Source organism: Telmatherina bonti (genome assembly GCF_933228915.1).
Source record: "Telmatherina bonti genome assembly, chromosome: 23".
Lineage (NCBI taxonomy): Eukaryota > Metazoa > Chordata > Actinopteri > Atheriniformes > Telmatherinidae > Telmatherina > Telmatherina bonti.
The window spans coordinates 2,051,430-2,075,301 of record NC_136632.1 but is presented as its reverse complement, the minus strand read 5'-3'; the positions used below and the strand labels follow the sequence as shown (position 1 = coordinate 2,075,301).

The window sequence follows — 23,872 nt, the reverse complement described above, 5'->3', positions numbered from 1 at the left end:
TCCAGCCTGTCTGTCTCCTGAGACCTCGTCTGTCTCCACCTCCAGCCTGTCTGTCTCCTGAGACCTCGTCTGTCTCCACCTCCAGCCTGTCTGTCTCCTGAGACCTCCTCTGTCTCCACCTCCAGCCTGTCTGTCTCCTGAGACCTCGTCTGTCTCCACCTCCAGCCTGTCTGTCTCCTGAGACCTCGTCTGTCTCCACCTCCAGCCTGTCTGTCACCTGAGACATCGTCTGTCTCCACCTCTAGCCTGTCTGTCTCCTGAGACATCGTCTGTCTCCACCTCTAGCCTGTCTGTCTCCTGAGACATCGTCTGTCTCCACCTCTAGCCTGTCTGTCTCCTGAGACATCGTCTGTCTCCACCTCCAGCCTGTCTGTCTCCTGAGACCTCGTCTGTCTCCACCTCCAGCCTGTCTGTCTCCTGAGACATCGTCTGTCTCCACCTCCAGCCTGTCTGTCTCCTGAGACCTCGTCTGTCTCCACCTCCAGCCTGTCTGTCTCCTGAGACATCGTCTGTCTCTACCTCCAGCCTGTCTGTCTCCTGAGACATCGTCTGTCTCTACCTCCAGCCTGTCTGTCTCCTGAGACCTCGTCTGTCTCCACCTCCAGCCTGTCTGTCTCCTGAGACATCGTCTGTCTCCACCTCCAGCCTGTCTGTCTCCTGAGACCTCGTCTGTCTCCACCTCTAGCCTGTCTGTCTCCTGAGACATCGTCTGTCTCCACCTCTAGCCTGTCTGTCTCCTGAGACATCGTCTGTCTCCACCTCCAGCCTGTCTGTCTCCTGAGACCTCCTCTGTCTCCACCTCCAGCCTGTCTGTCTCCTGAGACCTCCTCTGTCTCCACTGCTAGCCTGTCTGTCTCCTGAGACCTCGTTTGTCTCCACCTCCAGCCTGTCTGTCTCCTGAGACCTCGTCTGTCTCCACCTCCAGCCTGTCTGTCTCCTGAGACATCGTCTGTCTCCACCTCCAGCCTGTCTGTCTCCTGAGACCTCGTCTGTCTCCACCTCCAGCCTGTCTGTCTCCTGAGACCTCGTCTGTCTCCACCTCCAGCCTGTCTGTCTCCTGAGACCTCGTCTGTCTCCACCTCCAGCCTGTCTGTCTCCTGAGACCTCGTCTGTCTCCACCTCCAGCCGGTCTGTCTCCTGAGACATCGTCTGTCTCCACCTCCAGCCTGTCTGTCTCCTGAGACCTCGTCTGTCTCCACCTCCAACCTGTCTGTCTCCTGAGACATCGTCTGTCTCCACCTCCAGCCTGTCTGTCTCCTGAGACATCGTCTGTCTCCACCTCCAGCCTGTCTGTCTCCTGAGACCTCCTCTGTCTCCACCTCTAGCCTGTCTGTCTCCTGAGACCTCCTCTGTCTCCACCTCCAGCCTGTCTGTCTCCTGAGACCTCGTCTGTCTCCACCTCCAGCCTGTCTGTCTCCTGAGACCTCCTCTGTCTCCACCTCCAGCCTGTCTGTCTCCTGAGACCTCGTCTGTCTCCACCTCCAGCCTGTCTGTCTCCTGAGACCTCGTCTGTCTCCACCTCCAGCCTGTCTGTCTCCTGAGACATCGTCTGTCTCCACCTCCAGCCTGTCTGTCTCCTGAGACCTCGTCTGTCTCCACCTCCAGCCTGTCTGTCACCTGAGACATCGTCTGTCTCCACCTCTAGCCTGTCTGTCTCCTGAGACATCGTCTGTCTCCACCTCCAGCCTGTCTGTCTCCTGAGACATCGTCTGTCTCCACTTCCAGCCTGTCTGTCTCCTGAGACCTCCTCTGTCTCCACCTCTAGCCTGTCTGTCTCCTGAGACATCGTCTGTCTCCACCTCCAGCCTGTCTGTCTCCTGAGACCTCGTCTGTCTCCACCTCCAGCCTGTCTGTCTCCTGAGACATCGTCTGTCTCCACCTCCAGCCTGTCTGTCTCCTGAGACCTCCTCTGTCTCCACCTCTAGCCTGTCTGTCTCCTGAGACATCGTCTGTCTCCACCTCCAGCCTGTCTGTCTCCTGAGACCTCGTCTGTCTCCACCTCCAGCCTGTCTGTCTCCTGAGACATCGTCTGTCTCCACCTCCAGCCTGTCTGTCTCCTGAGACCTCGTCTGTCTCCACCTCCAGCCTGTCTGTCTCCTGAGACCTCGTCTGTCTCCACCTCCAGCCTGTCTGTCTCCTGAGACATCGTCTGTCTCCACCTCTAGCCTGTCTGTCTCCTGAGACATCGTCTGTCTCCACCTCCAGCCTGTCTGTCTCCTGAGACATCGTCTGTCTCCACCTCCAGCCTGTCTGTCTCCTGAGACCTCGTCTGTCTCCACCTCCAGCCTGTCTGTCTCCTGAGACCTCGTCTGTCTCCACCTCCAGCCTGTCTGTCTCCTGAGACATCGTCTGTCTCCACCTCCAGCCTGTCTGTCTCCTGAGACCTCGTCTGTCTCCACCTCCAGCCTGTCTGTCTCCTGAGACCTCCTCTGTCTCCACCTCCAGCCTGTCTGTCTCCTGAGACCTCGTCTGTCTCCACCTCCAGCCTGTCTGTCTCCTGAGACCTCCTCTGTCTCCACCTCCAGCCTGTCTGTCTCCTGAGACCTCGTCTGTCTCCACCTCCAACCTGTCTGTCTCCTGAGACATCGTCTGTCTCCACCTCCAGCCTGTCTGTCTCCTGAGACCTCCTCTGTCTCCACCTCCAGCCTGTCTGTCTCCTGAGACCTCGTCTGTCTCCACCTCCAGCCTGTCTGTCTCCTGAGACATCGTCTGTCTCCACCTCTAGCCTGTCTGTCTCCTGAGACCTCGTCTGTCTCCACCTCCAGCCTGTCTGTCTCCTGAGACCTCGTCTGTCTCCACCTCCAGCCTGTCTGTCTCCTGAGACCTCGTCTGTCTCCACCTCCAGCCTGTCTGTCTCCTGAGACATCGTCTGTCTCCACCTCTAGCCTGTCTGTCTCCTGAGACCTCCTCTGTCTCCACCTCCAGCCTGTCTGTCTCCTGAGACATCGTCTGTCTCCACCTCCAGCCTGTCTGTCTCCTGAGACCTCGTCTGTCTCCACCTCCAGCCTGTCTGTCTCCTGAGACATCGTCTGTCTCCACCTCCAGCCTGTCTGTCTCCTGAGACCTCTTCTGTCTCCACCTCCAGCCGGTCTGTCTCCTGAGACCTCGTCTGTCTCCACCTCCAGCCTGTCTGTCTCCTGAGACATCGTCTGTCTCCACCTCCAGCCTGTCTGTCTCCTGAGACCTCGTCTGTCTCCACCTCCAGCCGGTCTGTCTCCTGAGACATCGTCTGTCTCCACCTCCAGCCTGTCTGTCTCCTGAGACCTCCTCTGTCTCCACCTCCAGCCTGTCTGTCTCCTGAGACCTCGTCTGTCTCCACCTCCAGCCTGTCTGTCTCCTGAGACCTCCTCTGTCTCCACCTCCAGCCGGTCTGTCTCCTGAGACATCGTCTGTCTCCACCTCCAGCCTGTCTGTCTCCTGAGACCTCCTCTGTCTCCACCTCCAGCCTGTCTGTCTCCTGAGACCTCGTCTGTCTCCACCTCCAGCCTGTCTGTCTCCTGAGACCTCCTCTGTCTCCACCTCCAGCCTGTCTGTCTCCTGAGACCTCGTCTGTCTCCACCTCCAGCCTGTCTGTCTCCTGAGACCTCGTCTGTCTCCACCTCCAGCCTGTCTGTCTCCTGAGACCTCGTCTGTCTCCACCTCCAGCCTGTCTGTCTCCTGAGACCTCGTCTGTCTCCACCTCCAGCCTGTCTGTCTCCTGAGACATCGTCTGTCTCCACCTCCAGCCTGTCTGTCTCCTGAGACATCGTCTGTCTCCACTTCCAGCCTGTCTGTCTCCTGAGACCTCGTCTGTCTCCACTTCCAGCCTGTCTGTCTCCTGAGACCTCGTCTGTCTCCACCTCCAGCCTGTCTGTCTCCTGAGACCTCGTCTGTCTCCACCTCCAGCCTGTCTGTCTCCTGAGACCTCGTCTGTCTCCACTTCCAGCCTGTCTGTCTCCTGAGACCTCGTCTGTCTCCACTTCCAGCCTGTCTGTCTCCTGAGACCTCGTCTGTCTCCACTTCCAGCCTGTCTGTCTCCTGAGACCTCGTCTGTCTCCACCTCCAGCCTGTCTGTCTCCTGAGACCTCGTCTGTCTCCACCTCCAGCCTGTCTGTCTCCTTGAGGAGGAAATGCTAATGAGTAGTTTTCCATCAGAACATGTGACGTTATTTGGACATGTTGGGCTGTGTCCATGAAGGTTCTGGTTTGTGTCTCACAGGGACACAGCTCACACTGTGAAGGAGAAGTTTGGTACAAAGCTCTATGATGCTCTGTTGAAGTAAGTAAACACTGAGTCACATGATCTGTGGTCCTCTGTGATGAATAATGGACTCTGTGTGTGTTATATAGAGGACAGATCCCAGACATGAACGCCATTCTGGACCGAGACGACTTCACCATGATGAAGAGAGCCATCTACGCTACTCAGGTACTGGATCTGGTCTCCAGTAATCTGGTTGTGATAATGAAAAGGGACATGACCAGATGAATAAACGTGATGTGGTGTTTTCCTGCTGTGATCCGTCTGGGCGAATGCTGTCGCTCAGAGGTAATGACCTGCCTCAGAGCAGACTGCAGGTCAGTCCAGCAGCTGTGGGAAATCTGTTACAGCCCTGCGTCAACAGGAAAGTGCCAATAAAAGGTCCTTGACAATTAAAATGAGTGTATATCTGCATCCATATTTCACCAGCTGGAGATGGGCTGCATGTTGTATCGACTGAAGGACTGATGGAATCCAGGCTCCTGATTGGTCATTGGAAGCTATGCTGTTGTGAATATTTCTCCTTTCTGTCATCTTCATGTCTCACCGCTGACTTTCTGCAGCTTCTTTCCAATCACAGCCTCTTTATCTGAATTAAAAATAACTTTAACATTAATCATTAGTAAAAACGAACGAGGCTGCGACAGAATCATTCATATTCCAACTTATTTTCAGCGAAATGAAAGGAGACTGGTTTCCTGGTTTTGTGCTGCAGTAATGTGAGAAATGAATCAGTTACTAACTCATCAATACGTGTCTGACTCTCATGCTGGACAGTTATGGACCACTGACTCCTAACGGCCATAAATGCCTGATGATTTCCTGCGTCCTTCCAATTGGTTCAGTTTGTTAAACATAATAATCTGTCCCCCCTCCCTCCCCCCGGCTCAGAGACACAGCCTTCCTCCTGTCACCACTCACAACATGCTGGATGACTCCACAGATCCCATCCTGTCCAACATGAGACGCATCGGTCTCTTCAACTCCAGGAATGACCGTGTAAAGGTAGAGGAAAGCTCCTTCAGCTAGTTCGGGTCAGGTCAGACCCAGAGGGGCGTAGCCTGGTCTGGGTAAAATCTGACCCAGCAGGGCCTCCCAAGACCGATGTCAAATGTGTCTCATCCTGTCTCTGCATCCTGTCAGCTCATCTTCCACCCTGAGTTTCTGTCCTCCACCAGTCCTCTACTGCCCATGGACTACGAGGACTTTGTCCGGGGTTGTAACCTTGGAGTGTTTCCTTCCTACTATGAACCATGGGGATACACCCCAGGTACGTTATGCCCACACACACACGCCCACACACAGACACAAACACAACTTTTACAGACGTGGACAAAACGGTTGGTACCCTGCGGTCAATGAAAGAAAAACTCACAGTGGTCCCAGAAATAACTTGAATCTGACAAAAGAAATAATCAAAATTCTGTTAAATATAACCAGTAAAAGTCAGACGTTGCTTTTCTACCCAGCAACAGACTGACATGAAAAATAAACTCATGAAACAGTTCTGGACAAGAATTATGGTACCCTGGAAAAGACGTGATAATAATGTGTCCAAAGAGACATGTTAGTCCAAGGTGTGTCCACTAATCAGCATGACAGGTGTCTGGTGTCCTGCTGTCAGTCAGTGGGCCTGTGGACAGGGCTACAGGTTGTCCCTGTGCTGTTTGCTGACATGGGGTGTACCACACCCTGCGAGGAAGCAAAGGAAAGAGTGGTCTCAGGAGATCAGGAAGAAAATTATAGACAAGCATTAGTTTCTTTAGTCAGTTTATTAGTTTATTTTGTTTCAGCCACAGACAGACAGACAGTTTGTACACAAACAACCAAAACAAAACAGGCAGAAGCAAAGCTTGTATGCCTATTAAGTATGAAATTACAAGCCGATGAGCACTTAAAAGTTGGCTGCTGCTGTGTGTCTTTGCTCTTTGCTCTCAAGAATCCAACAAAAATCCTTTGAATCCAATGCCATCCCTCTGGGAAACAGAATGCAACTGGTACTGACTGGTTTTTATTTCCCCTCTGGGAAAATCAAATCAGGGTTGGACTGTGAAAGGTATTTTAGGAGCACAACAGTTTTGGGTCTTTCAGGCTTGTGTAAGATTTCTGCTGGTTCTCTCCAGAGCAGTCCACTTGACTTACCTTAATTATTTCTTTAGTGATCATTTTACTTGTTCACGAGTGAGGGAAGGATGGAGCGCGAGATCGACAGACGGATCGGTGCGGCGTCTGCAGTAATGCGGACTCTGCGCCGGTCTGTCGTGGTGAAGAAGGAGCTGAGCCAGAAGGCGAAGCTCTCGATTTACCAGTCGATCTACGTTCCTACCCTCACCTATGGTCATGAGCTGTGGGTCGTGACCGAAAGAACCAGATCTCGTATACAGGCGGTTGAAATGAGTTTCCTCCACAGGGTGGCCGGGCTCTCCCTTAGAGATAGGGTGAGGAGCTCGGTCATCCAGGAGGAGATCAGAGTAGAGCCGCTGCTCCTCCGCATCGAGAGGAACCAGTTGAGGTGGCTCGGGCATCTGGTCAGGATGCCTCCTGGACCTCCCTGGTGAGGTGTTCCAGGCACGTCCCTCTGGGAGGAGACCCCGGGGAAGACCCAGGACACGCTGGAGGGATTATATCTCTCGGCTGGCCTGGGAACGTCTCGGGATCCCCCCCGCAGAGTTGGCAAATGTGGCTGGGGAGAGGGAAGTCTGGGCTTCCCTGCTTAGGCTGCTGCCCCCGCGACCCGACCCCGGATAAGCGGCAGAAGATGGATGGATGGATGGATCATTTTAATCTGAAGTCATGACGACAGTTAAAGCATTATCAAAACACCTTTAAGATATAAAAAAATATCTTAACTACATGGGGCATGAGATGAGCAAGCTTGGTGAACAACAATTAAACTTAAACCTCTGGATGGAGAACAGTGCTGAAGGAAATAATAACTCAAAGAGATAAAAGTTTAGATGTTGGAACAGAGAACTGATGATCTGGAGCAAAATTCTCTGGCCAGGGATGTTTGGATAAAACGCACCGCAGCTATGCTAGGGCTGCAACTGAAACTGGACTGAAACTGGGCTGAAACTGGACTCAAACTGGGCTGCAACTGGGCTGAAACTGAGCTGGAACTGGGCTAAAACTGGACTGAAACTGGGTTGAAACTGGGCTGAAACTGGACTGAAACTGGGCTGAAACTGAGCTGGAACTGGGCTAACTTGGGCTGCAACTGGGCTAAAACTGGACTGAAACTGGGTTGAAACTGGGCTGAAACTGGGCTGAAACTGGGCTGAAACTGGACTCAAACTGGGCTGCAACTGGGCTGAAACTGAGCTGGAACTGGGCTAACTTGGGCTGCAACTGGGCTAAAACTGGACTGAAACTGGGCTGAAACTGGGCTGAAACTGGGTTGAAACTGAGCTGAAACTGGACTGAAACTGGGTTGAAACTGGACTGAAACTGGGCTGAAACTGGGCTGAAACAGGACTGAAACTGGGCTGAAACTGGGTTGAAACTGGACTGAAACTGGGCTCAACAGGACTGAAACTGGGCTGAAACTGGGCTGAAACTGGGCTGAAACAGGACTGAAACTGGGCTGAAACTGGGTTGAAACTGGACTGAAACTGGGCTCAACAGGACTGAAACTGAGCTGAAACTGGGCTGAAACAGGACTGAAACTGGGCTGGAACTGGGCTGAAACTGAGCCGAAACTGGACTGACGGCTTGGACGCCACCTAAAGAAGCAGAACCAGATGCGTTCTACATGGATAAGAAATGGAAAACTGGACATAAAACCAAACGGATGTGAACAAGTGGAGCCTTCTGACAAAAACCTTAAGAACTGGAGAATTCATCTCATGGTACATTGGACCTTATGTGGAACGTCAAACACCTGACAAGTTAAAATGAGTATTTTTGTTGATGTGGTTTTTGTTTATTTCTAAATTTTTTTAAATTTATATTTTATTGTTTTTAGAGGATGACAAACGAGGACCGTTATTCCAGTGGTAGTAAGACAGTCCAAACTCTGTTGGCAGCTCGGACTAAACAATTAGCAGGGAGTTAAATTAAAATTACTCTGAACTGACAAATGATAAGGATTTTGATATTGATCCTGAAACACATTTAGTTCATCCATTCATTCATTCATTCATTTTCCAGGATCAACACAAGAGAAGCACCATTCAGGGATACAATAAAACAACAAAACAAACCCAGAAAAAAGACTAACTGCTTAAAGAGATACAGGAATATCTAAACATCAGAACGGTCACTCCCGGCAGCGTTGAAGAACCTTCGTCAGAAAACATCCTGAAAGAAAAAACACTCTCACATCAGTGTCAGAGTCAGGAAAGCCATCACTGTCAAGAAAGAAGGGAAAAGGATCAGAGAGAGGGAGCTCTGAAGCAGGAAGAGGGTCAGAAACAAGGAACGCGACATCCTAAGGCAGCGTCAGTCAGCCTGACCAACAAGGCTCTGATACGCGGAACCAAACAGCAAACAGACTGTGTGCGGGACGTAGCAGGGAAAGGAACATCCCAGGAAATGCATTATTGAGAGGGTTAGGCTCATACAGGCGGAGCCAGACCCAGGTGGAGGGGTGACTCCACCCAGTACAGGTCTGAACCCCAGGCAGACCTCACAGGCAACCCCAGTAGACACACCTACCCAGCATTTAGTTCATGGTAACAGTATAAATGCATCATATTATTCTGAAAATCATGTAAAAGGTTAGATGTAAGTGGTTTTTCAGTAATCCACTTCAACAGTGGAGGTTTTAGATCAAACTTTGTACGAATTAAGGAACATTTGATGTACTTTTCAAGTTGTTGCTATAACCCTGTTAACTGATGAAATGACTGAAGCATTTGTAAATGATGATTTCTACTAAATCAACAGAAAGAAGAAAGGCAATAAGGAGTGGCATTTTATGTTCACAAATATCTTCATTGTGAGATTTTTCATACTTTAGTTTTAGATGATGTTCTCGAAAGTCTGACTATTCAGATGAAAATGATAAGGATCATCCTATATTCTTATGTCGTATTTACTCCTGGTGTCCACATTAAGCCCAATTCATTATCTAAGGTTTTGGATCATTTCAGTAATAAGAAGTCAGTTTATATTTGTGCTGATTTTAATGTTGATTTACTGAACACATAAACCAACTTTTAATTTTATTAATGAAATGTTTAGTTTTGGTTTAAGACCTTTAATCGATAATCCAACAAGAGTAACTCAGGAAAGTTTAACTATCGATAATATTTTACCAACGTTAAAGATTTTTCCATAAGTTGTCTTTCGATGAGTGATGTCACTGATCACTTCCCAGTCATTGTTAATATTTTATATATATAACCAAATAAGAGACTACAAAATCTAAGAAAAACTTGGATGAGAGTTGGAGCTCCAGAAGGGACTGAAGCATTTAAAACCGAGCTAATTCTCTGCGTATGGGATGGTGTCTGTCGATGATCCAAATGAGGCTTCTGTGGCATTTTTGTCTAGATGGTCTGAACTTTATGATCTGCATTGTCCACTGATAAGATTTTATCAAAAAGTAAAGTATATAGGGATCCTTGGATAACTTCTGGTCTGCAGAAAGCCTGTCATCAGGAAAATGTTCTCTGAAACGAAATATTTTTAATAAATTGAACTGATGAAAACATGAGGAAAGATAAAATACCCTCTTAAGGACACAAATGAAACTGTATTATCATAAAAAAATAGAAAAATTGTGGGACAAACATTAAACAGAATTGGAATGGAAGAAATCAGGTTCTGAATAGATTCCACAGTAAAGATGTTCCACGGTATTTCTTCTAGAACAGTCATGAAAAATAGAAAATAAATAAACAATAGTGGATGAAATTAATAATTATTTTGTTAACATCCGAGCACAAAAGGTTTCAGACTGCTTGATAATTTACTGTAGTTAAACCAATATGGAGTCTATGTTCCTACGCGGGTGAAAAGGATCTTATTGTGATGCTTTTAACAAGTACAGACAGTTTATAGAAACCAAAAAGATTTCATGATTATTATTTTGTCAAGAACCAAACACAAGCACAGTGTCTGCAGGTGACTGAAGTGGAACTGGAGCGAAGTGAGGCTGGGATGTTTTCTGATCTGAACCTAAAACTGCGTTCCGGTTGGTGGTCAGAGACACAAACGGCGCTTCCCAAACTTCCGTTGTTTTCCTCTAATCAGCTGATTTCCTGCTGAGTCCGCTGTTCCCTTCTGTGTCCTCCAGGTGAATGTACCGTCATGGGTATCCCCAGCATCACCACCAACCTGTCAGGCTTCGGCTGCTTCATGGAGGAGCACGTGTCTGAACCTACCGCCTACGGTACGCCACCCTGACATCAGACACATCAGAGTGTTTTCATGTGTTCATCCTCAGACACCCTCCTCCTCTTCCTCTTCTGGCCAGGAATCTACATTGTAGACCGGCGCTTCCGATCCCCTGAGGAGTCCTGCAACCAGCTGACCCAGTTTATGTTCAGCTTCTGCCAGCAGTCTCGGCGGCAGCGCATCATCCAGCGGAACCGAACGGAGCGGCTGTCGGACCTGCTGGACTGGAGATACCTGGGCCGGGTCAGTTTCTGCTGCTGGTCTAACTGGGTTCCTAAAGCTGAGACAAACCTGGGACGCCCCTCTGTCCCCAAAAACTACTTTTCACCAGTTTTACACAAACCTCGCAGGACTGCCATTACACATGCACGGTGTTTCACCAGTAAGAGCCCCATCTCACTGATGTGGGATTACTGGTTTCATGAAAGGATGAAGATTTGTCTGACTGGTGTACAGCAGCCCAGCAGCCCAACAGACCAGCAGACCAGCAGACCAGTAGACCAGTAGACCAGCAGACCAGTAGACCAGCAGACCAGCAGACCAGTAGACCAGTAGACCAGTAGACCAGCAGACCAGTAGACCAGTAGACCAGCAGACCAGTAGACCAGTAGACCAGCAGCCCAGCAGACCAGTAGACCAGCAGACCAGTAGACCAATAGACCAGCAGACCAGTAGACTGCAGACCAGTAGACCAGTTGACCAATAGACCAGCAGACCACCAAACCACCAAACCAGTAGACCAGCAGACCAGTAGACCAGCACACCAATTCACCAGTAGACCAGCAGACCAGTAGACTGCAGACCAGTAGACAAGCAGACCAGTAGACTGCAGACCAGTAGACAAGCATACCAGTAGACTGCAGACCAGTAGACAAGCAGACCAGTAGACAAGCAGACCAGTAGATCAGCAGACCAGTAGACCAATAGACCAGTAGACCAATAGACCAGCAGACCAGCAAACCAGTAGACCAGTAGACCAACAGACCAGCAGACCAGTAGACCAATAGACCAGCAGACCAATAGACCAGCAGACCAGTAGACTAGTAGACCAGCAGACCAGCAAACCAATAGACCAGCAGACCAGTAGACTGCAGACCAGTAGACAAGCAGACCAGTAGACTGCAGACCAGTAGACCAGCAGACCAGTAGATCAGCAGACCAGTAGACCAGTAGACCAATAGACCAGCAAACCAGTAGACCAACAGACCAGCAGACCAGTAAACCAGCAGACCAATAGACCAGCAGACCAGTAGACCAATAGGCCAGCAGACCAGCAGACCAGCAGACCAGTAGACCAGTAGACCAGCAAACCAATAGACCAGCAGACCAGTAGACTGCAGACCAGTAGACAAGCAGACCAGTAGACTGCAGACCAGTAGACCAGCAGACCAGCAGACCAGTAGATCAGCAGACCAGTAGACCTGTAGACCAATAGACCAGCAAACCAGTAGACCAACAGACCAGCAGACCAGTAAACCAGCAGACCAATAGACCAGCAGACCAGTAGACCAATAGGCCAGCAGACCAGCAGACCAGTAGACCAGTAGACCAGTAGACCAGCAGACCAGTAGACTAGTAGACCAGCAGACCAGCAAACCAATAGACCAGCAGACCAGTAGACTGCAGACCAGTAGACAAGCAGACCAGTAGACTGCAGACCAGTAGACCAGCAGACCAGTAGATCAGCAGACCAGTAGACCAGTAGACCAATAGACCAGCAAACCAGTAGACCAACAGACCAGCAGACCAGTAAACCAGCAGACCAATAGACCAGCAGACCAGCAGACCAATAGGCCAGCAGACCAGCAGACCAGCAGACCAGTAGACCAGTAGACCAGTAGACCAGCAGACCAGCAAACCAATAGACCAGCAGACCAGTAGACTGCAGACCAGTAGACAAGCAGACCAGTAGACTGCAGACCAGTAGACCAGCAGACCAGCAGACCAGCAGACCAATAGACCAGCAGACCAGCAGACCAGCAGACCAGCAGACCAGTAGACCAGTAGACCAGCAGACGAGTAGACTACCTTACGTTTCTTTGGACAGCCTGAGCTGTCTCAGCAGGGTGACCCTGTAGGATCAGGTATAAAAGTCTAGATGTAAAGCTACCGTGACCCCCCTGCAGACGGGCGTGAGGTCTCGGTAAAGGCCACCTTATCAGAGCCGAGGTATTCTACTGTAAAGCTGAAATGTTGACTGACTGATGATTCTCTGATTGGCAGTTTTACATCCACGCGCGACATCTGGCCCTCAGCAGAGTTTTCCCAGACAAGTTCAAGATGGATCCCACCGCTCCTCTGAAGGTGAGGCGTTGCTTCACCGTAACGTTGTCATGTTGAACAGTCGTCAGGACGGAAAACAGGTTTTTATTGTTCATCAGCATAGATCAGAAATACATACGCAGATCACTTCTTTCAGAAAACAAACCAGCTGTTTTCATACGTCACCAGTTCAAAGCACCTGGTCATCCCCAGTCCGTTTTACCAGTACGGTCCAGTTCTAATCCAGGTGATCCACGTCAGACCAGTTTATTATAACTTACAAAGCAGTTCATAAAACACAGATGGAGACGAAGACAGCAGCTGACCGGATCTGATGAAATCCTCCACCTGGAGCGTCCCAGTCGCGCTTTGGAGAATCCACCACACATGCTCACATGTCTGGAAGTAAGACCTGCATGGACTAGTGTAGTCTAGTGTAGTCTAGTCTAGTCTAGTGTAGTCTAGTGTAGTCTACTCTAGTCTAGTGTAGTGTAGTCTAGTGTAGTGTAGTGTAGTGTAGTCTAGTCTAATCTAATCTAGTCTATTCTAGTCTAGTGTAGTTTAGTCTAGTGTAGTGTAGTCTGTTCTAGTCTAGTCTAGTCTAGTGTAGTCTAGTGTAGTGTAGTGTAGTCTAGTCTAGTCTAGTCTAGGCTAGTCTAGTCTTGTGTAGTGTAGTCTAGTCTAGTGTAGTGTAGTCTGTTCTAGTCTAGTGTAGTCTAGTGTAGTGTAGTCTAGTGTAGTCTAGTCTAGTCTAGTCTAATGTAGTCCAGTGTAGTCTACTGTAGGCTAGTCTAGTCTAGTGTAGTCTAGTCTAGGCTAGTCTAGTCTTGTGTAGTGTAGTCTAGTCTAGTGTAGTGTAGTCTGTTCTAGTGTAGTGTAGTGTAGTGTAGTCTAGTCTAGTCTAATGTAGTCCAGTGTAGTCTAGTGTAGGCTAGTCTAGTCTAGTGTAGTCTAGTGTAGTCTAGTCTAGTCTAGTGTAGTGTAGTGTAGTCTAGTGTAGTCTAGTGTAGTCTAGTTTAGTCTAGTGTAGTGTATTCTGTTCTCGTCTAGTCTAGTCTAGTGTAGTCTAGTCTAGTGTAGTGTAGTGTAGTCTAGTCTAGTGTAGTCTAGTGTAGTGCAGTGTAGTGTAGTGTAGTGTAGTCTAGTCTAGTGTAGTGTAGTGCAGTCTAGTCGAGTCTAGTGTATTTTAGTCTAGTCTAGTCTAGTGTAGTGCAGTGCAGTCTAGTGTTCTCTAATGTAGTCTAGTGTAGTGCAGTGTAGTGTAGTCTAGTGTAGGCTAGTCTAGTGTAGTGTAGTCTAGTGTAGTCCAGTCTACTCTAGTGTAGTCTAGTCTAGTGTAGTGTAGTGTAGTGTAGTGTAGTCTAGTCTAGTCTAGTGTAGGCTAGTGTAGTGTAGTCTAGTCTAGTCTATTGTAGTCCAGTGTAGTCTAGTCTAGTCTAGTGTAGTGTAGTTTCGGCTAGTATAGTGTAGTCTGTTCCAGTCTAGTCTAGTCTAGTGTAGTGTAGTCTAGTGTAGGCTAGTCTAGTCTTGTCTAGTCTAGTGTAGTGTAGTGTAGTGTAGTGTAGTGTAGTCTAGTGTAGGTTAGTCTAGTCTAGTGTAGTGTAGTCTAGTCTAGTCTAGTGTAGTCTAGTGTAGTGTAGTCTACTCTAGTCTAGTCTAATGTAGTCTAGTCTAGTCTAGTCCGGTCAAGTCTAGTCCAGTCTAGTGTAGTGCAGTGTAGTGCAGTCTAGTCTAGTCTAGTGTAGTGCAGTGTAGTGTAGTGTAGTCTAGTCTAGTCTAGTGTAGTGTAGTCTAGTGTTCTCTAGTGAAGTCTAGTGTAGGCTAGTCTACTGTAGTCTAGTCTAGTGTAGTGTAGTCTAGTGTAGTGTAGTGTAGTGCAGTCTAGTATAGTGCAGTCTAGTCTAGTGTAGTCTAGTCTAGTGTAGTCTAGTGTAGTGTAGTGTAGTCTAGTCTAGTGTAGTCTAATCTAGTTTAGTGTAGTCTAGTCTAGTTTAGTCTAGTGTAGTGTAGTCTAGTCTAGTGTAGTGTAGTCTAGTCTAGTCTAGTGTAGTGTAGTGTAGTCTAGTGTAGTGTAGTCTAGTCTAGTCTAGTCTAATGTAGTCCAGTGTAGTCTAGTCTAGTCTAGTGTAGTGTAGTTTCGTCTAGTGTAGTGTAGTCTTTTCCAGTCTAGTCTAGTCTAGTGTAGTGTAGTCTAGTGTAGGTTAGTCTAGTCTAGTGTAGTGTAGTCTAGTGTAGTGTAGTATAGTGCAGTCTAGTCTAGTGTAGTCTAGTCTAGTCTTGTGTAGTGTAGTCCAGTCTAGTGTAGTGTAGTCTGTTCTAGTCTAGTGTAGTCTAGTCTAGTGTAGTGTAGTGTAGTCTAGTCTAGTCTAGTGTAGTGTAGTCTAGTCTAGTCTAATGTAGTCCAGTGTAGTCTGGTCTAGTCTAGTCTAGTGTAGTGTAGTTTCGTCTAGTGTAGTGTAGTCTGTTCCAGTCTAGTCTAGTCTAGTGTAGTGTAGTCTAGTGTAGGCTAGTCTACTGTAGTCTAGTCTAGTCTAGTGTAGTGTAGTCTAGTGTAGTGTAGTGTAGTCTAGTCTAGTGTAGTCTAGTGTAGTGTAGTGTAGTCTAGTGTAGTGTAGTGTAGTGTAGTCTAGTCTAGTGTAGTCTAGTGTAGTCTAGTATAGTGTAGTCTTGTCTAGTCTAGTCTAATGTAGTCCAGTGTAGTATAGTCTAGTCTAGTCTAGTGTAGTGTAGTTGCGTCTAGTGTAGTCTAGTCTTTTCCAGTCTAGTCTAGTCTGGTGTAGTGTAGTCTAGTGTAGGTTAGTCTAGTCTAGTGTAGTGTAGTCTAGTGTAGTGTAGTATAGTGCAGTCTAGTCTAGTCTACTCTAGTGTAGTCTAGTGTAGTCTAGTCTAGTCTAGTCTAGTCTAGTGTAGTGTAGTCTAGTCTAGTCTAGTGTAGTCTAGTGTAGTGTAGTGCACCATAGTCTAATGTAGTCAAGTGTAGTGTAGTCTACTCTAGTCTAGTCTAGTGTAGTCTAGTCTAGTCCGGTCAGGTCTAGTCTAGTCTAGTCTAGTGTAGTCTAGTGTAGTGTAGTGTAGTCTAGTGTAGGCTAGTCTAGTCTAGTCTAGTCTAGGCTAGTCTAGTCTTGTGTAGTGTAGTCTAGTCTAGTGTAGTGTAGTCTGTTCTAGTCTAGTGTAGTCTAGTCTAGTGTAGTGTAGTCTAGTGTAGTGTAGTCTAGTCTAGTCTAGTCTAGTCTAATGTAGTCCAGTGTAGTCTAGTGTAGGCTAGTCTAGTCTAGTGTAGTCTAGTGTAGTCTAGTCTAGTGTAGTGTAGTCTAGTGTAGTGTAGTCTAGTGTAGTCTAGTTTAGTCTAGTGTAGTGTATTCTGTTCTCGTCTAGTCTAGTCTAGTGTAGTCTAGTCTAGTGTAGTGTAGTGCAGTGTAGTGCAATCTAGTCTAGTGTAGTGCAGTCTAGTCTAGTCGAGTCTAGTGCAGTGCAGTCTAGTCTTGTGTAGTGTAGTCTAGTCTAGTGTAGTGTAGTGCAGTCTAGTCGAGTCTAGTGTATTTTAGTCTAGTCTAGTCTAGTGTAGTGCAGTGCAGTCTAGTGTTCTCTAATGTAGTCTAGTGTAGTGCAGTGTAGTGTAGTGTAGTGTAGTCTAGTCTAGTGTAGTGTAGTGCAGTCTAGTCGAGTCTAGTGTATTTTAGTCTAGTCTAGTCTAGTGTAGTGCAGTGCAGTCTAGTGTTCTCTAATGTAGTCTAGTGTAGTGCAGTGTAGTGTAGTCTAGTGTAGGCTAGTCTAGTGTAGTGTAGTCTAGTGTAGTCCAGTCTACTCTAGTGTAGTCTAGTCTAGTGTAGTGTAGTGTAGTCTAGTCTAGTCTAGTGTAGGCTAGTGTAGTGTAGTCTAGTCTAGTCTAGTCTATTGTAGTCCAGTGTAGTCTAGTCTAGTCTAGTGTAGTGTAGTTTCGGCTAGTGTAGTGTAGTCTGTTCCAGTCTAGTCTAGTCTAGTCTAGTGTAGTGTAGTTTCGGCTAGTGTAGTGTAGTCTGTTCCAGTCTAGTCTAGTCTAGTGTAGTGTAGTCTAGTGTAGGCTAGTCTAGTCTTGTCTAGTCTATTGTAGTGTAAGTGTAATGTAGTGTAGTCTAGTGTAGGTTAGTCTAGTCTAGTGTAGTGTAGTGCAGTCTAGTCTAGTCTAGTCTAGTCTAGTGTAGTGTAGTCTAGTGTAGTGTAGTGTAGTCTGGTCTAGTGTAGTGTAGTCTAGTGTAGTGTAGTCTACTCTAGTCTAGTCTAATGTAGTCTAGTCTAGTCTAGTCCGGTCAAGTCTAGTCCAGTCTAGTGTAGTGCAGTGTAGTGCAGTCTAGTCTAGTGTAGTGTAGTCTAGTCTAGTGTAGTGTAGTGTAGTCTAGTGTTCTCTAGTGTAGTCTAGTGTAGGCTAGTCTACTGTAGTCTAGTCTAGTGTAGTGTAGTCTAGTGTAGTGTAGTCTAGTGTAGTGTAGTGTAGTGCAGTCTAGTCTAGTGCAGTCTAGTGTAGTCTAGTCTAGTGTAGTCTAGTGTAGTGTAGTGTAGTCTAGTCTAGTGTACTCTAGTCTAGTTTAGTGTAGTCTAGTCTAGTTTAGTCTAGTGTAGTGTAGTGTAGTCTAGTCTAGTGTAGTGTAGTGTAGTGTAGTCTAGTGTAGTGTAGTCTAGTGTAGTGTAGTCTAGTCTAGTCTAGTCTAATGTAGTCCAGTGTAGTCTAGTCTAGTGTAGTGTAGTTTCGTCTAGTGTAGTGTAGTCTTTTCCAGTCTAGTCTAGTCTAGTGTAGTGTAGTCCAGTGTAGGTTAGTCTAGTCTAGTGTAGTGTAGTATAGTGCAGTCTAGTCTAGTGTAGTCTAGTCTAGTCTTGTGTAGTGTAGTCCAGTCTAGTGTAGTGTAGTCTGTTCTAGTCTAGTGTAGTCTAGTCTAGTGTAGTGTAGTGTAGTCTAGTCTAGTCTAGTGTAGTCTAGTGTAGTGTAGTGTAGTCTAGTCTAATGTAGTCCAGTGTAGTCTGGTCTAGTCTGGTCTAGTGTAGTGCAGTTTCGTCTAGTGTAGTGTAGTCTGTTCCAGTCTAGTCTAGTCTAGTGTAGTGTAGTCTAGTGTAGGCTAGTCTACTGTAGTCTAGTCTAGTCTAGTCTAGTCTAGTGTAGTGTAGTCTAGTGTAGTGTAGTCTAGTCTAGTGTAGTCTAGTGTAGTGTAGTGTAGTCTAGTCTAGTGTAGTGTAGTGTAGTCTAGTCTAGTGTAGTCTAGTATAGTGTAGTCTTGTCTAGTCTAGTCTAATGTAGTCCAGTGTAGTATAGTCTAGTCTAGTCTAGTGTAGTGTAGTTGCGTCTAGTGTAGTGTAGTCTTTTCCAGTCTAGTCTAGTCTGGTGTAGTGAAGTCTAGTGTAGGTTAGTCTAGTCTAGTGTAGTGTAGTCTAGTGTTGTGTAGTATAGTGCAGTCTAGTCTAGTGTAGTCTAGTCTAGTCTACTCTAGTGTAGTCTAGTGTAGTCTAGTCTAGTGTAGTGTAGTGTAGTCTAGTCTAGTGTAGTGTAGTGCACCATAGTCTAATGTAGTCAAGTGTAGTGTAGTCTACTCTAGTCTAGTCTAGTGTAGTCTAGTCTAGTCTAGTCCGGTCAAGTCTAGTCTAGTCTAGTCTAGTGTAGTCTAGTGTAGTGTAGTGTAGTCTAGTGTAGGCTAGTCTAGTCTAGTCTAGGCTAGTTTAGTCTTGTGTAGTGTAGTCTAGTCTAGTGTAGTGTAGTCTGTTCTAGTCTAGTGTAGTCTAGTCTAGTGTAGTGTACTCTAGTGTAGTCTAGTCTAGTCTAGTCTAATGTAGTCCAGTGTAGTCTAGTGTAGGCTAGTCTAGTCTAGTGTAGTCTAGTCTAGGCTAGTCTAGTCTTGTGTAGTGTAGTCTAGTCTAGTGTAGTGTAGTCTGTTCTAGTGTAGTGTAGTCTAGTGTAGTGTAGTCTAGTGTAGTGTAGTCTAGTCTAGTCTAGTCTAATGTAGTCCAGTGTAGTCTAGTGTAGGCTAGTCTAGTCTAGTCTAGTGTAGTCTAGTCTAGTGTAGTGTAGTCTAGTGTAGTCTAGTTTAGTCTAGTGTAGTGTATTCTGTTCTCGTCTAGTCTAGTCTAGTGTAGTCTAGTCTAGTGTAGTGTAGTGCAATCTAGTCTAGTGTAGTGCAGTCTAGTCTAGTCTTGTCTAGTGTAGTGCAGTGCAGTCTAGTCTTGTGTAGTGTAGTGTAATCTAGTCTAGTGTAGTGTAGTGCAGTCTAGTCGAGTCTAGTGTATTTTAGTCTAGTCTAGTCTAGTGTAGTGCAGTGCAGTCTAGTGTTCTCTAATGTAGTCTAGTGTAGTGCAGTGTAGTGTAGTCTAGTGTAGGCTAGTCTAGTGTAGTGTAGTCTAGTGTAGTCCAGTCTACTCTAGTGTAGTCTAGTCTAGTGTAGTGTAGTCTAGTCTAGTCTAGTCTAGTCTAGTGTAGGCTAGTGTAGTCTAGTCTAGTCTAGTCTATTGTAGTCCAGTGTAGTCTAGTCTAGTCTAGTGTAGTGTAGTCTAGTGTAGTCCAGTCTACTCTAGTGTAGTCTAGTCTAGTGTAGTGTAGTCTAGTCTAGTCTAGTGTAGGCTAGTGTAGTCTAGTCTAGTCTAGTCTATTGTAGTCCAGTGTAGTCTAGTCTAGTCTAGTGTAGTGTAGTTTCGGCTAGTGTAGTGTAGTCTGTTCCAGTCTAGTCTAGTCTAGTCTAGTGTAGTGTAGTTTCGGCTACTGTAGTGTAGTCTGTTCCAGTCTAGTCTAGTCTAGTGTAGTGTACTCTAGTATAGGCTAGTCTAGTCTTGTCTAGTCTAGTGTAGTGTAAGTGTAATGTAGTGTAGTCTAGTGTAGTGTAGTGTAGTGTAGTCTAGTGTAGGTTAGTCTAGTCTAGTGTAGTGTAGTGCAGTCTAGTCTAGTATAGTCTAGTCTAGTGTAGTGTAGTCTAGTCTAGTCTAGTGTAGTCTAGTCTAGTGTAGTGTAGTCTAGTGTAGTGTAGTCTACTCTAGTCTAGTCTAGTGTAGTGTAGTGCAGTCTAGTCCGGTCTAGTCTAGTCCAGTCTAGTGTAGTGCAGTGTAGTGCAGTCTAGTCTAGTCTAGTGTAGTGCAGTCTAGTCTATTGTAGTGTAGTCTAGTCTAGTGTAGTGTAGTGTAGTCTAGTGTTCTCTAGTGTAGTCTAGTGTAGGCTAGTCTACTGTAGTCTAGTCTAGTGTAGTGTAGTGTAGTCTAGTGTAGTGTAGTGTAGTGCAGTCTACTATAGTGCAGTCTAGTGTAGTCTAGTCTAGTGTAGTCTAGTGTAGTGTAGTGTAGTCTAGTCTAGTGTACTCTAGTCTACTTTAGTGTAGTCTAGTCTAGTTTAGTCTAGTGTAGTGTAGTGTAGTGTAGTCTAGTCTAGTGTAGTGTAGTGTAGTGTAGTGTAGTCTAGTGTAGTGTAGTCTAGTGTAGTGTAGTCTAGTCTAGTCTAGTCTAATCTAGTGTAGTGTAGTCCAGTGTAGGTTAGTCTAGTCTAGTGTAGTGTAGTATAGTGCAGTCTAGTCTAGTGTAGTCTAGTCTAGTCTTGTGTAGTGTAGTCCAGTCTAGTGTAGTGTAGTCTGTTCTAGTCTAGTGTAGTCTAGTCTAGTGTAGTGTAGTGTTGTCTAGTCTAGTCTAGTGTAGTCTAGTCTAGTCTTGTGTAGTGTAGTCCAGTCTAGTGTAGTGTAGTCTGTTCTAGTCTAGTGTAGTCTAGTCTAGTGTAGTGTAGTGTAGTCTAGTCTAGTCTAGTGTAGTCTAGTGTAGTGTAGTCTGTTCCAGTATAGTCTAGTCTAGTGTAGTGTAGTCTAGTGTAGGCTAGTCTACTGTAGTCTAGTCTAGTCTAGTCTAGTCTAGTCTAGTGTAGTGTAGTCTAGTGTAGTGTAGTGTAGTCTAGTCTAGTGTAGTCTAGTATAGTGTAGTCTTGTCTAGTCTAGTCTAATGTAGTCCAGTGTAGTATAGTCTAGTCTAGTCTAGTGTAGTGTAGTTGCGTCTAGTGTAGTGTAGTCTTTTCCAGTCTAGTCTAGTCTGGTGTAGTGAAGTCTAGTGTAGGTTAGTCTAGTCTAGTGTAGTGTAGTCTAGTGTTGTGTAGTATAGTGCAGTCTAGTCTATTGTAGTCTAGTCTAGTCTAGTCTACTCTAGTGTAGTCTAGTGTAGTCTGGTCTAGTGTAGTGTAGTCTAGTCTAGTCTAGTGTAGTGTAGTGCACCATAGTCTAATGTAGTCAAGTGTAGTGTAGTCTACTCTAGTCTAGTCTAGTGTAGTCTAGTCTAGTCTAGTCCGGTCAAGTCTAGTCTAGTCTAGTCTAGTGTAGTCTAGTGTAGTGTAGTGTAGTCTAGTGTAGGCTAGTCTAGTCTAGTCTAGGCTAGTTTAGTCTTGTGTAGTGTAGTCTAGTCTAGTGTAGTGTAGTCTGTTCTAGTCTAGTGTAGTCTAGTCTAGTGTAGTGTACTCTAGTGTAGTCTAGTCTAGTCTAGTCTAATGTAGTCCAGTGTAGTCTAGTGTAGGCTAGTCTAGTCTAGTGTAGTCTAGTCTAGGCTAGTCTAGTCTTGTGTAGTGTAGTCTAGTCTAGTGTAGTGTAGTCTTTTCTAGTGTAGTGTAGTCTAGTGTAGTGTAGTCTAGTGTAGTGTAGTCTAGTCTAGTCTAGTCTAATGTAGTCCAGTGTAGTCTAGTGTAGGCTAGTCTAGTCTAGTCTAGTGTAGTCTAGTCTAGTGTAGTGTAGTCTAGTTTAGTCTAGTGTAGTGTATTCTGTTCTCGTCTAGTCTAGTCTAGTGTAGTCTAGTCTAGTGTAGTGTAGTGCAATCTAGTCTAGTGTAGTGCAGTCTAGTCTAGTCTTGTCTAGTGTAGTGCAGTGCAGTCTAGTCTTGTGTAGTGTAGTGTAATCTAGTCTAGTGTAGTGTAGTGCAGTCTAGTCGAGTCTAGTGTATTTTAGTCTAGTCTAGTCTAGTGTAGTGCAGTGCAGTCTAGTGTTCTCTAATGTAGTCTAGTGTAGTGCAGTGTAGTGTAGTCTAGTGTAGGCTAGTCTAGTGTAGTGTAGTCTAGTGTAGTCCAGTCTACTCTAGTGTAGTCTAGTCTAGTGTAGTGTAGTGTAGTGTAGTCTAGTCTAGTCTAGTGTAGGCTAGTGTAGTGTAGTCTAGTCTAGTCTATTGTAGTCCAGTCTAGTCTAGTCTAGTGTAGTGTAGTTTCGGCTAGTGTAGTGTAGTCTGTTCTAGTCTAGTCTAGTGTAGTGTAGTCTAGTGTAGGCTAGTCTAGTCTTGTCTAGTGCAGTGCAGTCTAGTCTAGTGTAGTCTTGTCTAGTCTAGTGCAGTGTAAGTGTAATGTAGTGTAGTCTAGTGTAGTGTAGTGTAGTCTAGTGTAGGTTAGTCTAGTGTAGTGTAGTGTAGTGTAGTCTAGTCTAGTCTAGTGCAGTCTAGTGTAGTCTAGTCTAGTCTAGTGCAGTGCAGTCTAGTCTAGTGTAGTCTTGTCTAGTCTAGTGTAGTGTAAGTGTAATGTAGTGTAGTCTAGTGTAGTGTAGTGTAGTCTAGTGTAGGTTAGTCTAGTCTAGTGTAGTCTAGTGTAGTGTAGTCTAGTATAGTCTAGTGTAGTGTAGTGCACCATAGTCTAATGTAGTCAAGTGTAGTGTAGTCTACTCTAGTCTAGTCTAGTGTAGTCTAGTCTAGTCTAGTCCGGTCAAGTCTAGTCTAGTCTACTCTAGTGTAGTCTAGTGTAGTGTAGTGTAGTCTAGTGTAGGCTAGTCTAGTCTAGTCTAGGCTAGTTTAGTCTTGTGTAGTGTAGTCTAGTCTAGTGTAGTGTAGTCTGTTCTAGTCTAGTGTAGTCTAGTCTAGTGTAGTGTACTCTAGTGTAGTCTAGTCTAGTCTAGTCTAATGTAGTCCAGTGTAGTCTAGTGTAGGCTAGTCTAGTCTAGTGTAGTCTAGTCTAGGCTAGTCTAGTCTTGTGTAGTGTAGTCTAGTCTAGTGTAGTGTAGTCTTTTCTAGTGTAGTGTAGTCTAGTGTAGTGTAGTCTAGTGTAGTGTAGTCTAGTCTAGTCTAGTCTAATGTAGTCCAGTGTAGTCTAGTGTAGGCTAGTCTAGTCTAGTCTAGTGTAGTCTAGTCTAGTGTAGTGTAGTCTAGTTTAGTCTAGTGTAGTGTATTCTGTTCTCGTCTAGTCTAGTCTAGTGTAGTCTAGTCTAGTGTAGTGTAGTGCAATCTAGTCTAGTGTAGTGCAGTCTAGTCTAGTCTTGTCTAGTGTAGTGCAGTGCAGTCTAGTCTTGTGTAGTGTAGTGTAATCTAGTCTAGTGTAGTGTAGTGCAGTCTAGTCGAGTCTAGTGTATTTTAGTCTAGTCTAGTCTAGTGTAGTGCAGTGCAGTCTAGTGTTCTCTAATGTAGTCTAGTGTAGTGCAGTGTAGTGTAGTCTAGTGTAGGCTAGTCTAGTGTAGTGTAGTCTAGTGTAGTCCAGTCTACTCTAGTGTAGTCTAGTCTAGTGTAGTGTAGTGTAGTGTAGTCTAGTCTAGTCTAGTGTAGGCTAGTGTAGTGTAGTCTAGTCTAGTCTATTGTAGTCCAGTCTAGTCTAGTCTAGTGTAGTGTAGTTTCGGCTAGTGTAGTGTAGTCTGTTCTAGTCTAGTCTAGTGTAGTGTAGTCTAGTGTAGGCTAGTCTAGTCTTGTCTAGTGCAGTGCAGTCTAGTCTAGTGTAGTCTTGTCTAGTCTAGTGTAGTGTAAGTGTAATGTAGTGTAGTCTAGTGTAGTGTAGTGTAGTCTAGTGTAGGTTAGTCTAGTGTAGTGTAGTGTAGTGTAGTCTAGTCTAGTCTAGTGCAGTCTAGTGTAGTCTAGTCTAGTCTAGTGCAGTGCAGTCTAGTCTAGTGTAGTCTTGTCTAGTCTAGTGTAGTGTAAGTGTAATGTAGTGTAGTCTAGTGTAGTGTAGTGTAGTCTAGTGTAGGTTAGTCTAGTCTAGTGTAGTGTAGTGCAGTCTAGTCTAGTATAGTCTAGTCTAGTGTAGTGTAGTCTAGTCTAGTCTAGTGTAGTGTAGTGCACCATAGTCTAATGTAGTCAAGTGTAGTGTAGTCTACTCTAGTC

At 46.0% G+C, this 23,872-nt stretch overlaps 1 protein-coding gene across 1 annotated transcript in view; it reads left to right on the top strand.

Annotated features, from left to right (window-relative positions):
* gys2 (glycogen synthase 2) overlaps window positions 1-23,872 on the top strand; it is a gene marked incomplete at both ends in the record, with an annotated part of 83,932 nt that overhangs the window by 40,793 nt on the left and 19,267 nt on the right. Inside the window, 7 exons of the mRNA XM_079262952.1 lie at window positions 4,199-4,258; window positions 4,330-4,408; window positions 5,132-5,245; window positions 5,384-5,510; window positions 10,482-10,577; window positions 10,662-10,825; window positions 12,806-12,886. Coding sequence (XP_079119078.1) covers window positions 4,199-4,258; window positions 4,330-4,408; window positions 5,132-5,245; window positions 5,384-5,510; window positions 10,482-10,577; window positions 10,662-10,825; window positions 12,806-12,886 — 721 coding nt within the window. The remainder of the gene's footprint in view (window positions 1-4,198; window positions 4,259-4,329; window positions 4,409-5,131; window positions 5,246-5,383; window positions 5,511-10,481; window positions 10,578-10,661; window positions 10,826-12,805; window positions 12,887-23,872) is intronic.